Here is a 16,713-nt window from a genome sequence, read left to right as displayed (position 1 = left end):
AAAATGTCAGGCCCTGTCACAGACAAATTTGTATTTGTTAGAATGGTTTCATAATGAATTTCTTTGATACAAATAGCATTTTCTTATTGATAACATGTCCCTGATTGTATCTAACATGGTTTTATAATTCCTTTAAGAAATATAAGTAACTTTTCGGTCAACTGTAGTACACAAAAATCACAGAATACCCACCAGGCACTCATATAGTTGTAAAATAACTACCTTTACATAGGAGATTTTTACAAAAACATAGTAGTGGATAGTAGTGGATATATATCCCCACCTTCATATACACAGGTAAAGAGATTAATTAATTAATATTTCCTCAAATAGTACATTTTTGTCATAATTTCCTGCGTGACAGGACTGACCATGGCGTGACAGGACTGACAGTACTGTGACAGGACTGACTTTATGGATTTTGATGATGCAGAAAAAGTTATGTTTTGTGTTCTTTATTTAAGTTTTGATTGCCATTTCTTTTTTAAATTATTATTATAATTTTAATGTTAATGTAATATTAGACTATGGTAAAATTCAGCCAAGGACATACACAATATTGGCAAAAGTATTGGGACAGCCCTCCAAATAATTGAATTCAGGTGTTTAAATCACTGTTTGAAATCACTGTGTTTAAATTCCATGGCCACAGTTGTATAAAAATCAAGCACCTGGGCCTTCATTTTACTATTGCATGTGTTAAATACATAATATATGCAATAAATGTAATAAAAAAGAACAATAACATTAATTTGTAAGCCCGTGTCACACAGGAATGTGACAGGGCCTGACGGTCGGCCATTTTAAACTGCCATTACTCAGCCTGCTAGCATGCTAGCATAAAAACTGTTAACATGCAAGCAAGGAATTTCTGTAACCTTTTTAGACATGTTTTGAATTTAAAACATTTTCATTATTTTCTGGAATGTTTTACCGTGACAGGGCCTGACCCTTTAGCTCGTCTTCCTAAAAAAAACATACAAAAACAAGCTTAAAATCACACAATTCAATGACAGAATTCAGCCTTGATCAATGTCAGATTCATCTGGATCAAATGATGTCACTTCCTCTGAGTGATACCCTTAAAGGCGTATTTCAAACATTTTATGTAGAGTTTTATGTAAACGTGACAGGACTGACCAAAACATGGGGACAGTTGTAAAATAGAATTTATTTGTAGAATTTATATATAATTTTATGTTTTTGATCAGTTGATGTGAATGATATAACAGCTTAAACTTGTTATTGATGAGGCTTTTCTTCTAAATAACAGTTTGTAGCATAACAAAACTATGGAAGCTGTAGCTCCAATTTGGCTGAGGACAAGGACATGGACAGGATTTGTAATTTTCAAAAGTGTTTTTAATAAAGAAAAAAATATCTGAGAACCTAATGAATGACATATTCCTTTACAGAACAACTAACAGAAATCAACTATGAGCCAGTTTTAGGAATTTTTGGATGAAATACTTTTTTAGTCACTGTAACAATTCAAGGACAGATAATGTACGTTTCTGGTAGAATGTCCCCTCTGAAATAATTATTTATAAAATTGGAAACACCAGCGTTGTCAAACCGTGTCTTTGGTTCACTGCAGTTTTAAGGAGAAAATACTCAGCAATGCTTATTAATTTACACATGGATTGTCTTAAAGCAGATTAAAAACACCACATAGACATAAACAACATTAAAAACGGGATTTATACCACAGGGGGACTTTAACAAAAAAATACATACAGCTAGACAACACTTAGAGTGAATATCTGTTGCTACTGTGCAGCTTCTTCTTATCAATATAGGAGTAACAACCCAAATCTAAAGGTAGAGCGCCATCCACTGTCTGAACATGAACAATACAAATAGTCTCGACTGTAATTTCAGTGTTGATGCAGGACTGTGTGCGTGGACACGGATTTGTGTCTGAAAATATATTTGTACACCTGAACTACTGAATGTACTTCACCAACGGACCGTTCTTCGACAATTTCAATACATAATGTTGTTATCTATAAGGTAATGTGGACGTTGGTAAAGTCATCGCTACAGTTTTGAGTTTGCGAATCGATTCAAATGAATCAGTTCATGAGACTGAGTGAATCACACGTCACCGCGTGACATCACGCTCGCTCTTCTTCGCTGGTGTGGAGGAGCGCTATAAATAGCGGCGCGCTCTTCTGTTCGCTCCCTCACTCCGCGATGTCTCGGTGGAAGAGAGCCAGAGCTCATGAAGATGAGAAAGCCAGAATGCTACAAGAAGGTAAAACAACGATTTTTTTTGCAAACAATTTGTAATAAGTACGAGGACACATAAGTGTGAGGACAGTTTGACAGTTTAATCTATGACGTCTGAAAATGCTAACGCGGGCGCGCGCGGGGTTCAGCAGCACGTGGTTGGTTGTTTCCTCGACTTTGATTGGCCGTGTGTAATTCAACAACTTTAAATCAGTGTTTTAGAAGTCACAGTTCTCCCGTGGAGCTTGTAGATGAGACTCCTGTGTGAAACCAGCACTGCTGAATATGTATTGATCATGTTTGTTGGTCTTTTGTTATTTCAGGAGGCTGAGTGTGTTGTGCGGTGACCCCAGATGAAGATGAAGCATTTCTAATGTAAGTGTGTGTGTATATGTGTGTGTGTGTGGACCCAGCGGTAGTCAGCTGACAGGCCGGCCCGTGCCTGAGCCAGTGTTACTCTGCTGTGTGTGTGTGTGTGTGTGTGTGTGTGTGTGTGTGGACCCAGCGGTAGTCAGCTGACAGGCCGGCCCGTGCCTGAGCCAGTGTTACTCTGCTGTGTGTGTGTGTGTGTGTGTGTGTGTGTGTGTGTGGACCCAGCGGTAGTCAGCTGACAGGCCGGCCCGTGCCTGAGCCAGTGTTACTCTGCTGTGTGTGTGTGTGTGTGTGTGTGTGTGTGTGGACCCAGCGGTAGTCAGCTGACAGGCCGGCCCGTGCCTGAGCCAGTGTTACTCTGCTGTGTGTGTGTGTGTGTGTGTGTGTGTGTGTGGACCCAGCGGTAGTCAGCTGACAGGCCGGCCTGTGCCTGAGCCAGTGTTACTCTGCTGGGAGAGAAAGGCTCTGCCGTCTGTTGCTGGTGCAGGTCTGGCTGTTTTAGTGAGTCCTGCGGGTCAGCGCTGGCGGACCGGGCCCTCTGAGAGTGGACTGAGCTCATCACGTGACCCAGCCCTAGTCTGAGGGCCCACACTCCTCACACACACGCACAACACGTGTGTGTGTGTGTGTGTGCTTCTTACAGTCACAGGCTCGATCCTGAGAGTCTAACTAATGCTGTTGTTACAGGTCACGGGAGACCCCAGAATACCGTCTTCCACATGGCCAGTTGTGTTGAGCGGTAAGTGTTGAGTTGTGGCCATTTAAAGTCAGCATGAGATTAAAGTGGCCCCTTTCCTTAATGCACAAAATACAGCGGTCACGTTAGGGAAGTAAAACGGATTGTGAATGTCATCTTTCTCCCCTTCTCTGCAGGAAGAGATGAACGAACACTGAGTTGAAAGGCCATGGAGATCGTCCTAGTGCAGGTAACCTTTAATCCGCTCCTCAGTGTTATGATCCAAGCTGATACCATCATGGCAGACGCGCTCCTCTGCTGTGGTGTCTTTACTCTTGGAAGAGCATCTGCAGGGTTGGCACTGATTTCTGTTGAGATGGTCTACAGAAATCTGACAAAGAAGCCTGCTACACTTCTCTTAACTTACTATTAATGTTGTGGTGTGTGTTTGACCGTGCTTTCTTTCGTTGTAGGAGAGGTGTGTGTGAAGATCTAAAGGAATTAAGATCTGTTCCTGATTTAAATGATCAGTGTTTGCTGTTAACACAAGTTTACTTGCAGATTATCAGAGATAATCACTGTATTGTGTTTTCGGGATATGAAATGTTAAATAAACTGAACGGATGATCTTTGTACTATTTGTAAATAAGATGAATTTGTAATAAAGGCTGAAGTGATTGTTACTCTTTGTAAGTGTTTATCTTGTAATCAGTTTCTCCGTGTCTTTGGTGGGATAGTTACATGACAATGGATGGGTTTAGACTGAGTTCACTCTTTACATTTCAGTAAATTAATGTTAGCATGTGCTTAAAGTCTATTACTTTGCACAAGACAAAATATTAATAAATAACTAAACAAATGCAAAACATGACAATCCAATATACTGGGATTATAAACTGGTGAGATTACTTTCATTCTTATATATTTATAGTACTTGTGCTTCACATTAATACACATTGTAAATATAGTCCCACGGCCTGGTTTCACAGACGGCTTAGATTAAGACATGGTTAAACCTAAATTCGATTAGGACATTTAAGAAACTTTTATAACTGTGTCTTAGAATAAAAACATTACTGTTGTGCATCTTGAGAGAAAATGCTGGCACTGACATAAGATGCATTAGAGCAATAAGGTATATGGCAAGAATATGTTTGTAGTTGAAGGAATATTGATGCTGCTAATAGTTGTATGTCTAATGTTTGATTCAAACTGAAATCCACTTTTGTTTGACATTTTTCTTAAATAGGTCTTCACTGACACAGATGACTGGAATCTGGCATTAATTCCAATGTTTTCACTGAAAATCACTGTTGCGTTATTCAAATTGTTCAAAATAAGTTTAGTAAGAACGTTCAAATGTTGTTCTGAAAAAGTTTTTTCTTGTGTGGTTTGGTGGGTAGAGCAGTCCTGAATTTCTATACATATATGTAGTGTTGACTCCTTATGTCATTTGGTTACCAGGTGTCTATTTGGAGTCTCCAAATGGCCTTTAAAAAAACAAAAAACACCTTGACATTTCTTGTATAAAAGCTTACAGAAACTACATTTTTGGGAGTATCATCCTCAAATTTGAATCTAAACATGGTCAGACATTCAGTTTTATATTTATGGTATTTTCAGGCCTTTGACATCAAAGTCTCATACATTTTACCCTAAGTGAAGTTCATTCAAAGAAATCGTTTGTCACGTTCATGTATATTTGACCTTGTTTTACTCTGTTCCTATAATTATGACTCTTGGGTAACAACATTTCAAGTTTCGATCTCAAAATTCCGGCCAGTTGATAATACCTAGAATATCTAAATCGACTGCTGGCGGTAGATCCTTCTCCTATTTAGCACCAAAACTCTGGAACAGTCTTCCTACCATTGTCCGGGAAGCAGACACACTCTGTCAGTTCAAAGCCAGATTAAAGACACATCTCTTTGACCTAGCATTCACATAATACATTATAGACTTCTATAATTCAATGTTAGGCTGCATAGATTAGGTCAGCCGGAACCGGGAACACTTCCCATAAATCCTGATGTACTCGTTACATCATGAGAAGAATGGCATCTACGCTAATTTTAGTGTCTTTGTTTATCCCGAGGTTTTCCTGCAGCCTGCCGGATCCGGGCCGTATCCAGATCTGACGAAGGACCTTCGCCTGGACCGATGACAACGCAGTGCTGAAGTGCCAACTAGTCTCTCCCTATGGAGGATCCCACTACCACTCTACAGATAAGGCGTTGTCGGGAAAATTCGTCTCGCGTACCTACCCTGAAGTGACAAAATAAAATAAAATTCTGTATCAAAATTTATAAGGAAACACCAGTACTTTGTTTAGGCTTGGCTTGTAGGGAATTCCAAACCTGCATATATTCAAACGCACATAACTATAGAAGCCATTCTAAATGCGCATGTGAACACCATCAGCGTTTCTCACAGGTTCGCGTTTAAAGTCTGTATAGCGAGAATGGTGTCGTCTTAGCGGCCCCTAATTTAATAACAAATGATCGTTGCGACGGAAGCGAATCAATCAAAACTAACTTTAGCTGGAAAATAACTTTATAACCGCTATAAAGCCAAAACAATCTCTGTTACCTTAAATTATACGTTTATCTTTGTAAAGCTGCTTTGAAACAATCTACATTGTTAAAAGCGCTATATAAATGAGGATGACTTGACTTGACTAGTACTGAATGATTATCATTTAGCCTACTATTTACTAGTATTACTAGTTTAAAAAAAGACGAAAGTTATGAATAGACTGTAAAGGACCATTAAATCCCCCATCACTGAAGTGGGCCGACACCTTTACCTCCAGCCATAGAGGGCGGTGTGGTCTCTGAATACCTGAAAAGGTTTTCACAAAAGGGGGCTCTTACTAAACCTGAGCCAAATGTTGCTAAAGAACTCTTTATTTGTTTATGTTTTGGTTTATTAATGTTTCTCGCTGAATACTTAATGTGGACATTGTATTTTTATATTTGTTTTACAAGAGTGTCTGTTACTTACCACATATGCTGCTGTCTGTGTTGTCTGTGAAGCGCAGAGGCGCGGTGTGTGAATGTTGGCGCACTTTCTATGTGAAGCGCCATTCTGATTAACGCCATGCACCAGATAAGTGAGATGAGCTTTTGGTCCAAACTGTGAAAATATAGCTTTAAAAAAGTTTTTTTTCTTTTCTTTTTTTTCCCTCTTAGCTCCTGTCTGATGAAGGGCACAAGGTACTGTTTAATTTTATGTTGTATGCTAAACTTTGAGAGACTAAAGTGTTTATTGTATTGATCTCCTCTGAAGCCGTTAGTGGGTCGTTAGCATATATGCTGTGCACAAATCAGTGATGACAATTTCATTTGCTTATATGTTATGTAGAGAGTGTGTGTGATTCATTGTTACGGTCACATGCAGAACACAGTGTATTATTGCCTCGTTTCTCTTGATATGCACTTTTGTTTACAATTATTTACATCTGGGGCCCGTTCTTCGTATGTTGCTTATTACATCCGAGATCAAATGACACATCCAAGATGATATCATCGTGCTAATCATGATCTGGCTAATTAGGTTCTTCGAACACACCTACCGGATATGATTAGTATCGCTGGATTGAGTTATCTGAGATAATTGCGCGTTCATGCGCTGGTTAAAAGGGGATATGTATCGATAGTAGAAACATTGATCAGCAACGCTGCTATTGGCTGTTCAGCGTGGCCAAAGAGCGCGCTCAGTTTTTCTCCTCAGCAGAGCAAGAACTAATAGTCGAAGTTTATTCGGAATTTTAATGTTTAATCAAAACGCCAGGGAACACCTCAAAGTCTGCAAAAGCCAGGAGAGAGGGCTGGCAAAAAGTAGCAGACAATTTAAATCCGTTAGAAGTGGCCATGTTAGATGTTTTTATCACTTATTAGCCTATATATTTGTATTTTAATAATTGCATAATTGCTTTGTTCATTGTAATGTCAGAGTCACCACACTAGAACATGGGAACAAATAAAAGTGAAGTGCAAAAATATTCTACATAATGGTAATTTTTAGTTATATTATAGTCTCTTTTATAAAAGGCACTGTTAAATAAATGGTGTTCTGTTTATAAAAGCAACCAAGAAAAAGGCTGAGAAAAATAGAAAAGATCTTAGTAGCCTACACTGTAAAATAATTTTTGCTGCGTTAAATTAAGGCCGTATAGTCATTTCAACTGTTAAATCTTGAGTAATGATGAACTGCTTTGACTTGTGAAAGTGAAAACTGATAAACTTATGTTAATGTAAAAATATTTTGCCATGAGTTATTGATCACATTTTTCCCGAGTGTAGTTCATTGTAATGACATTGTGTTTTCCTCTTTTGTGCACTTTTACATAATACACCAACACTTGTATCTGTTCCCAAGAAAGTGGTGGCTGAAATATGTGCAGTAAGTGGACATTTTCTAACTTTCCAAAGGAAAGAAAGTATAAGACTTTGTAATGTCCATTTGTTTCCATTGCACTGGACAGTGAATAAACCCTCTCAGATAACTGTCATATGGAGGAACTAGCCTACCTGCAAGTGCATAAATAACTTTACTTCATTTATACTTGTGCTTTATGGCTGCAATATAAGTTGCAGGATTCCACATCTACAGAAAGGCCCACAGAAGAGTCTGCGCAGACAGCATAAGTGTATGTAATACAGTGAGCTTGATATATAATTGTGGAACTTTTCTTACCACTTTCAAATAATGTGCATAAATGTGAATCTCTGAAAATTCTTAAGTCATGCACAGATCCTGGCCATTTTGCTTTCACATTTGTGATATGGAAGATTTTAGTCAACTGCCTTTTTTTTATTTGATATAATATTATTAATCTGGAATATTAAGAATCACAATAGTAACTGGGCAGCACATTTACATTGTGAACCCCCTTTCTGTTCACATAATCCCCTTCATTGAGGCCTTGATGGCAGTCTATGGTAGCCTATAGTCTATATATGGTACCAATCACGTTAGTGAAGCCTGAGTGACATATCTGTAATCGGCATGGTCATGATTGTATGATCTTCATAAAAAATTATGATAGCCTAAAAAAACAAACAACAACAAACAAAAAAAACACTGCTTTACAACATTGGGTCTTAAGTGGCTTGGAAATGCCACAAAAAAAAAAAAAAAAAAAAAAAAAAAAGCTAAAACTGTCTTTTAAACATAAAAGCGACAAAAAAAACGACAATCTCACGAATCACGAGAAAAAATATATATCTCAGAAAGAAAGTGCACTATCGCGCTGCGCTGGACTTCCCGTATCAGCTCCGTTTATGAAGCCGGGATCTAATCCTGTTAACATGAAATAAGTCTGCTCCCGATCCCGAGCAGGTTTAAGTTTGCGCACATGTTGCTATGACAGCAAGTCCAGGATGAGCGTCGAAGAACCAAACAATCCAAGATCATGCCAAATCGCCAACAATCAAATCCAGCTAAGTGAGTTAGCGACGTACGAAGAACGGACCCCAAATTAGGGCCTTTATTTGGTCATTTTATATATTTTAGGTTTTTCTCTCTAAATTGAGATCGTCAGCTGTACCAAACATAATTAATAGTTAATTCAGTTGTGTCATTTAGTCCATATTGCACTTTAAAAGGAGATTGTTGTAATTAAAACAATTTATAAATTCGATTTCAGAAAATTCTCAAAACTAGTGGCGCATATTCAGAGGAGAGAAGCAATATATATATATATGGATATTTACCACCATTTTACCAGCATTTCTGAGAAGTCTTACACATACGGCTCTGATTTGGGTAACACTTTATTTCCATAGTCCACTTTAGACATTCTACTAACTATGTCACTTTGCAGCTACATGTCGACTAACTCTCATTAGAGTATTAGTAGACTATCTGCTTAATATCTGCTAACTTTATTTTGTTGGTCCTCCAACAGATATTCTACTGACTATAAGTAACTTGGCAACTACATGTCAACTTATTCTACTAACCCGAACCCTAACACCTAACCATAACCTACCAGTCTACTGAGAGTCTACTACAGTCTACTAATACTCTAATGAGAGTTAGTTGACATGTAGCTGCAAAGTTACTTATAGTTAGTAGAATGTCTAAAGAGGACTATCGAAATAAAGTGTAACCATGATTTGTAATCAGCTGAATCAAGTATTTCTATACTGAGCTGTATATTTCATTAACACTTTTGTGGATTATTTCAACACCAAAAAAGATCTAACCTGTATAACTGAAATAATTATTCATTCACAACAAAAACTTACATTTTTGCATGTTTAAAATGAACTGGTTCAGTGAATATAATTATACTTTGTGAAAATTGTAGAAAATTGATCTGGTAAATGATAATTAGCCTGAAAACATGAATGCTAAAATGGTCTCTAAAAGCTCTAATTATGTAAAGTGAAATATAAATGAAAACATGTGTTTGGATATGGATCAAATATTGGAAACATGATTATAGCGGGAATATCCAGATCTACAGGAGAATCGTTTACTGACTATTGACCGGTAAGATCCTCAGAGAGTCTAAACTCAAGAAGAATGGAAAGAGTGTGTGAGTGAAGGAGGTTGTGAATGTGTGTGAATGTGTGTTAGTTACAGGATCAGAGAATGACACCGTTCCTCTGTTATAGTCCAGATACACTCTCACACGATCAAGCTTCTGTTCAATACGAAATCCAGACTCAAAAACACATCCATACTCCACACACCAAACATCACTGTTGAAGAAATCACATCCCTTCCTCTGGTTTAATGCTGTAGTTACTCCAAGTTTCCTCACACAAACCTCACAGCAACACAAACACAATTATTACACAATCATTTATCCAAATTACTCTAATATGCAGAAGCAGAAAATTTAATAGGCCAAACCTGAGAAAACGGCACCATCTTGTAAAAAAAAAAAAAGATTTTTATTTTTATTTTGAAGCCTTGCCAACAGAACAAAAGTCTATTAACAAAGACTGCATCATGTTATAGTTAAATGGCCCTGGGATACAAATAAATTGGCAGTTTTAATGGGTTTCAATGGGGACATTTTTGTCCTTAAGGTCCTGAGTGTAAATATTTTGTGTACAATGTGGAAAGGAAAGAAGAAAATTCAAATAAAAATACACACTTGTGCCAAAATTGATGCAGTTGGCATTTACACAGGAAAAACATAAAAAAAAACCCTGAAAGAATAAAACTGAAAGAGACAAACATGTCCTTAAGGAAACACAAGAGTTAATTTGGTTCTAAACTTTACATTGAAGTGTGATTGATCAATGAGACCCTTTGATTACTGTGTTATTACTGAAGCATAATTTGTAAAACTGTATTAATCTAGAAGCAGAATCAGATTTAACTGTGATTTTCTGCTGTAATAAACAGTTTAACTGGTAAGATCCTCAGAGGAGAAGTTGTGCAGCCATTAGATAAGAATGGAAAGACAGTCTCTGTGAAGGATGTCCTGAATGTGCGCAGACAGTCTTTAGTTACAGGATCAGAGAATGACACTGTTCCTCTGTCATAGTCCAGCTGAACTCTCACACGCCGAAGCTTCTGTTTAACAGTGAAGACAGTGGCGTGTTGCTCTGGGGATTTTGAGATGTATTCGCTGCCTGTGTACAGCACACGCCAGACATTAGACTTCAAGAAAGCCTTTCCCTTCCTTTTGTTTGATGCTGTTGTTATTCCAAGAACCCAGAGTGTATTGTCTCCAACCTCCACATCCCAGCAGTGTGTTCCTGAGTTAAAGCCCTCAGATCCCAGGACACATGTATACTGTCAAACCTCTCTGGATTATCAGGAAGTGTTTTATCTCCATCACTGACCGACACACTGGTCAGATCAGCAGAGAGTGTGAGACGAGGATATGCTGTGTTTGGATCCAGAGTCAACGGAGCTGCAAAGAGAATATCATCAGATTACAGGATGAGATATGATGTATTAGAAATGTAAATGTAAAACATTTTTCTTTTGTTGAAAGAGATCATAAATCATGCTATCATAACAATGGTCTCTCAGTTACTGTCAGAATGGATTGAGGCTTCAGGTTTAATATCAGTATTCAATAAACACTATTGTATCCTAATATATAAACATAAACCATGAGGAATAGACTTTTCATTATGAGTTCGCTGTATGATCTGATGATTTTCTGAAATACAGTTTAGATTCACTTGGTAATTCAAGTGATTATTAAATATATTTCTATCAAATGTTGATGTTGTGTGTGTTTATATGTGAACTATCTTCTGCACTGGTGTCAAATCTGCTGAGACTCACTGTGTTGGACAGTTTCCAGCATCTTCTTCCAGACTCTGAACGGCAGGTTACCCAGATAACGTGACACATTAACCAAAGCTCCAGAACTCATCCGTGGATCCGGCTGTGAGATCTGGACTCTGAGGAACATTCAGGAGTCAGAACTGCAGTGAATTTGAGTTCAGATCCACTGAGAGAAGAGATACGAGCAGCTCACTTACCTTTCCATTGAGGCCTTAAAGTTCTGGAAAATATAGAGTTTGAAAACATTTTAATATCTTATCAAACACTCTCATTGTCAATGAGTCTCTCTATACAAGTTGTTTTCTGCACAGAGAATGAAGCCAGATTGATTTGTCACCTTTAGAAACGAGACGTCATTGTCTTTCATCATCTCCTCCATGTCTCTGATTGTGTGTGAAAGAGCTGAGATGTGTGTGTTCATCTCCTCCAGCTTCTCCTTCATCCTCTGCTTCTTCTGCTCCTCTTCCTCTCTCAGTGCAGTGATTGTAGCTTCTTCTTCGTCTCTGAGAAACTGATGAAGCTTCTCAAACTCTTCTTTAATCTGACGCTCTGTGTGCTCAGCTTGAGACTGAAATCAAATCACATTCACTTCAATCATCTCAATCAACACAAATCTCGGATACCCGACATATAACGGATCCAGAAGCAGAAGCTGTTCGTCATTTACAGAAATAATCAGTTGGAATCCATTATATTAAATATATCAGTTTATAACGGTATAAAGTGATCCTCCAGCTGTAATGAAAATGACTCTTGATTCTGTTTCCTCACACTGATGTGTTGAGCTGTTTTCTCAAACTCTCCTTTCTTCTTTTCATTGTGTTGAAGTTTCTGTTGTAAGGACTTCAGTGCTGTATTGAGCTCCTCCTAGAATTGAACAAAAATACATTAAACACCAGATTACAGTGAAGATTAGAAAATACAGTGATATGATCATACAATTCTGTGCAAAAGTATTGACCCCCACCCTGATTTCTTCTGTTTTTGTGTAAATCTCATACTAAATTGATTCAGAAATTAAAACTTACCATAAAACAAAGGCAACCTGAGTGAACACAAAGTACAGTTTGTAAATGACAATGTTATTTACTGAAGCAAAAAAAGTTAGCCAATACTAACTGGGCCTGCGTGATAATGTATTTGGCCCCATAGTTACTAATTCCTCAAATCTCTGAAACTGTATTTATAATGTTGTTCAGCTGGACTAAACACAGCCAGTCCTGATCACTGCAGCCCTGTTCAATCAAATAAACACTTAAATAGGACTTTTTCAACAGCATGAAGTTGGTTAAAAGGTCTTAAACAGTAACACACACTTGACAAAGGTGAAAGAAACTCCAGGAATAATGATGAAGACGGTGATTGAAATACATCCGTCTGTGATGGACTATAAAGCTATTTCAAAGGCTCTTGGACTCAAAGAACCACAGCGAGAGCCATTATATCCAAATGGAGAAAACTCGCACAGTAAAACCTTCCCAGAAGTGGCTCAAAGTCACCAAAGGGCCAAGAACAACATCGTAGGAACTGAATTTTCTTATTTTCTATCAGAAAATGCTAAAGCACAATATCCCATCTTTAGTCTGCAAACTGAAGCACAAGCAACAAGACAATGATTCAAAGAATAGTAAGTAAATCCACCTCTGAACGGCTCAGAAAAAGCACAATTACAAAGTTGTCTGCTTGAAAACCCTCCAATGAGTCTGAACTAAAGTTGTCTGATCAATTGTGCTCTTTTTTTTTTTTTTGCAAAATAATGATATCTATGAAAAAGGCTCCACTATTTAGTATGAGACACAAAAACATTATAAATCAGGATGGGCAAATACTTTTACAGCACAGTAAATGTCATATAAAGTTGAGTAAAATGACACTGAAAATATAATGCATGAATGTGATGATATCTATGTTTATGACTAATTATTGTTCTTTACATGTGAAACAAGAAACATTTATCTTACCTTGTAAGATGAAAGCACTTCACTGATGGGTCTGAATGTGTGATTGGTGTGTTTCTCTGAGTCTCTGCACACTAAACACACAGGCTGTTTGTCCTCCAGACAGAAGAGTTTGAGTTTCTCACTGTGTAAACTGCAGATCTCCTCAGATCCTGATGAACGTTTCTCATTTCTCTCCTTCAGGAACGACTCACACAAGTTTTTTAATAAGAGATTAACTGGAGGATCATCTCTAGAGGATCTTCTCCTGCAGACAGGACACTCCTGAGTTTCCTTAGTTTTCCAGAACTGTTGTAGACACTCTTTACAAATACTGTGACTACAGGACAGAAAAACAGGAACATTGAAGATTTCATAGCAAACAGGACAAATATAATCATCTTCAGCTGCTGAAGCCATTTTCACCGTTTGAGTCTCGCAAACTAAACTTTATTTTCACTTCCTGAACGACGGTTTTCAAAAATGAATCACAATGAGAATCAAAGATCTGCTGTCTGTTCAGAAATGAACTTCACAAAAGTCCTTCTGTAAAGTTTTTCTCTTCGTTCTCCATTGATTGCCTATTCTTTATTGCTTTTGTTGAGACAAAAGCTGTGTCCCAAAGTGAAGGCTGCATCCTCCGAAGGCCGTATTCGAAGGCCGGTTGCGTCATCGCGCCGCGACGAAGACTACTCTGATTCAAAAGCGACGCCAAATGCACCCTTCGTTTCCCCGTGAAAAGAAAGGGATAATTAAGGATACATAAATGGACACTTAGCGGCCTATCCTACCCTATTCTACCCCATAAGTCATTGCGCGCCGTTGACGACAGCATTTATTTATTTATTTTTAAAGGCGGCCGAGACTAGAGATCGGTGGTGGACAGCAAATTCACATTTAAATAAGTATTATGTTTTCATTTACTCAAATAGCTAGCGAAACCAGAGTTAAAGTTTCTTATAAAAAAAAAAAAGAACTCCTTAACTCCTTCGTCACCATTGCGTGGCTACATTTATCAGGTAGTTTTAGGCAAAACTTGTGGTAATAACGTTATTAGTTTAACGACCTATTTGTAATATTTGCACTTGTGTATTATAAGAAATATCACTCACCCAATAAAGCCCAAAACAATAAGAAAAGCAGTAGATAAGGCAATGGGATTTCACTTTTATGTGTTTTTGTAGTGCTGTCATGCAAGCTATGTGGTTTTAACCAAATTTTAGTATACATACAGAAATATGATTTCTTAAGTATTTTGTATGCATGTCTTGATGTGTCATTTTTCGCTGTGTTAACAATGCACTTAAGATTGCTCCTCTGTGTTAAGTACCCTTTTCTGCTTTTTTAGAACAATTCAGGAAAAAATGGGTCTATATATATATGTAATATATATAAGGAAATTAATACACACATCTTTGCTGAAATGTATTGCCCTGTTGTTGTTAACAAGCCATGGTTCATTTGCTCTGCCTTTAGGATTGCAAGTGTCCTGGGACAGGAGAGGGTGTGAGTGGGAAACCCACTGCTGAAACTTGGCCCTGGTTTGTCCTCATGGATGAGGTGTTGGGGCAGAGGCATTGCACCAACCCCCCGTCCTCATCGCCTCAATCCCTGAGGACACACCAGGGCCGAGTTCAGTAGTGGGTGCCCACGGTGAGGAGGAGCCAGCAGCACCAGCACGACCACCAGTAGCAGCACCAGCACTAGCACCCACCAGCACCAGCACCAGCACGAAAGCGGCGAGACAGGACGAGTTTTTGGACTTGATCAGAGAAGAAATGCAACTATAGAGGGAGGCAGAGGCGAGGAGAGCACAGGAGAGTAGGGAAAGGATGGACAGGCTGTTTTCTCTTCTTGAGAGAATGATTGAAAAATATATATTTTCTACATATTCTTGTTTAACTTTTTTCACTTTTATTTTTTAAAAGAAAAATTATGTACATTTATTTTTATGCAACTTTAAATGCGTAAATAAAAGTGAATGAATTGTTCTGGACATTGTTTATTTTTGTAATGACAGTAATACTTTCTGCATGAAACAAATTCTTTACCTTTTTTTTCAAATAAAATTGGTAAATGAAAATCATTTGTTCCACGGGCTACATTAAAGTACTTTTTCCAACTATTTACAAAATACGTTAAACATATCAAAATCAACATAAACATTTAATTTTACAATACATAAAATAAGAAAAAAATGATGTAGACTCTTATTGAGCTGAACTGCTGGACCGGGATGGGCTGCCCCTGGTAAGGCCTCCTGCTGGTGGGACATCATCTGGGATGGTCCCCAGAGTGTTTAAGTGCATATTTCCACTATCCACTAAGTTGTCTACCAACAGGTTTGCAGGGCTGATTCAATCGACGGCTTTCTGAAAAAAGTACTTTTAATAACTACAGCATTTATATAAGGCTATTACTGCGTAGGCTGTTGCATTTTACTTCTGTATATTTTCAATATACAGTAATATCTGGTTGTTACATTATATACTTTTGTGTAGTTTAATGTAATCATATTGTGATGTGAGGGGAAAAAAGTACTTCAGTAGGTTACTTCACATTTGTAAGTGAATAATACTTAACGACATATGCAGTTCCGAAAATGAAAGTAACAAAATGTAGGCTTATTGTCACAATATTAACAAATTGTTGCTAACTACAGCAGCGTCCCATATCAAAGGGCGCATCTGACACGCTCGGACCGGTCTATCCTACGAAGGATTGTTCTTGTCGCCTGGCAACCGTGACTGACAGCTGCAGATGACGAGCGCGTGAAATACTGGACTTTTTAATTGAGTTTTATATTCAAACAGGGCTAAACCGAAAATACATGACCTGGCAGTGCCGGGGCTAAAAAATCCTCACCATGTCCTCCAGTAAAATATAAAACATAAAAATGACAATAGCCAATTCTGGCTCCATAGCTGTTTACTCAGTTATCAAAATGAATTATCAGGATGGCAGCTGTCCTCTCGCACTGTTGATTGGCGCCAGGAGCGGTGATCGGGAACACCTGGTTGCACAATTAGAAAATCCTAGGAAGGCTACATGGTGCGTCCTTCAGAGGACACATAGGCTGCATCCTTCAAAGGATGCAGCCTTCACATTGGGACACAGCTAAAGTCGGTGTGACAGAAAGGAGAAATAACAAGTCTGTGGCTGCGTTCGAAACCGCATACTTCCCTACTATTTAGGATGGGAAAAAGAGTAGGCGAGCGAAAAAGTATG

General features: G+C 38.1%; 1 protein-coding gene and 1 long non-coding RNA gene across 4 annotated transcripts in view; one reads left to right on the top strand and one right to left on the bottom strand.

Moving 5' to 3' along the window:
- Positions 1–2,126: 2,126 nt before the first annotated feature.
- LOC307170713 overlaps positions 2,127–16,713 on the top strand; it is a 100,294-nt gene continuing 85,707 nt past the window's right edge. Inside the window, exons 1-5 of one of the 3 annotated variants that reach the window (XR_013823429.1) lie at positions 2,127–2,257; positions 2,556–2,607; positions 3,292–3,343; positions 3,478–3,530; positions 3,754–3,971. This is a non-coding gene — a long non-coding RNA (uncharacterized lncRNA). Of the gene's footprint in view, positions 2,258–2,555; positions 2,608–3,291; positions 3,344–3,477; positions 3,733–3,753; positions 3,972–16,713 lie in introns of those variants that run through there. The other 2 variants (XR_013823430.1, XR_013823428.1) reach the window with 2 other exon arrangements.
- LOC307170687 (zinc-binding protein A33-like) lies at positions 9,998–14,965 on the bottom strand. Its single transcript, XM_079891905.1, is given in 7 exon segments — positions 9,998–11,043; positions 11,046–11,162; positions 11,546–11,664; positions 11,746–11,768; positions 11,886–12,116; positions 12,320–12,415; positions 13,510–14,965. Coding segments are annotated over 7 exon segments (1,407 nt in total). The 5' UTR covers positions 13,906–14,965; the 3' UTR covers positions 9,998–10,618.

The sequence above is a fragment of the Squalius cephalus genome (assembly GCF_949319135.1).
Source record: "Squalius cephalus genome assembly, chromosome: 14".
NCBI lineage: Eukaryota > Metazoa > Chordata > Actinopteri > Cypriniformes > Leuciscidae > Squalius > Squalius cephalus.
This window is presented reverse-complemented; position numbering and strand designations above follow the sequence as displayed.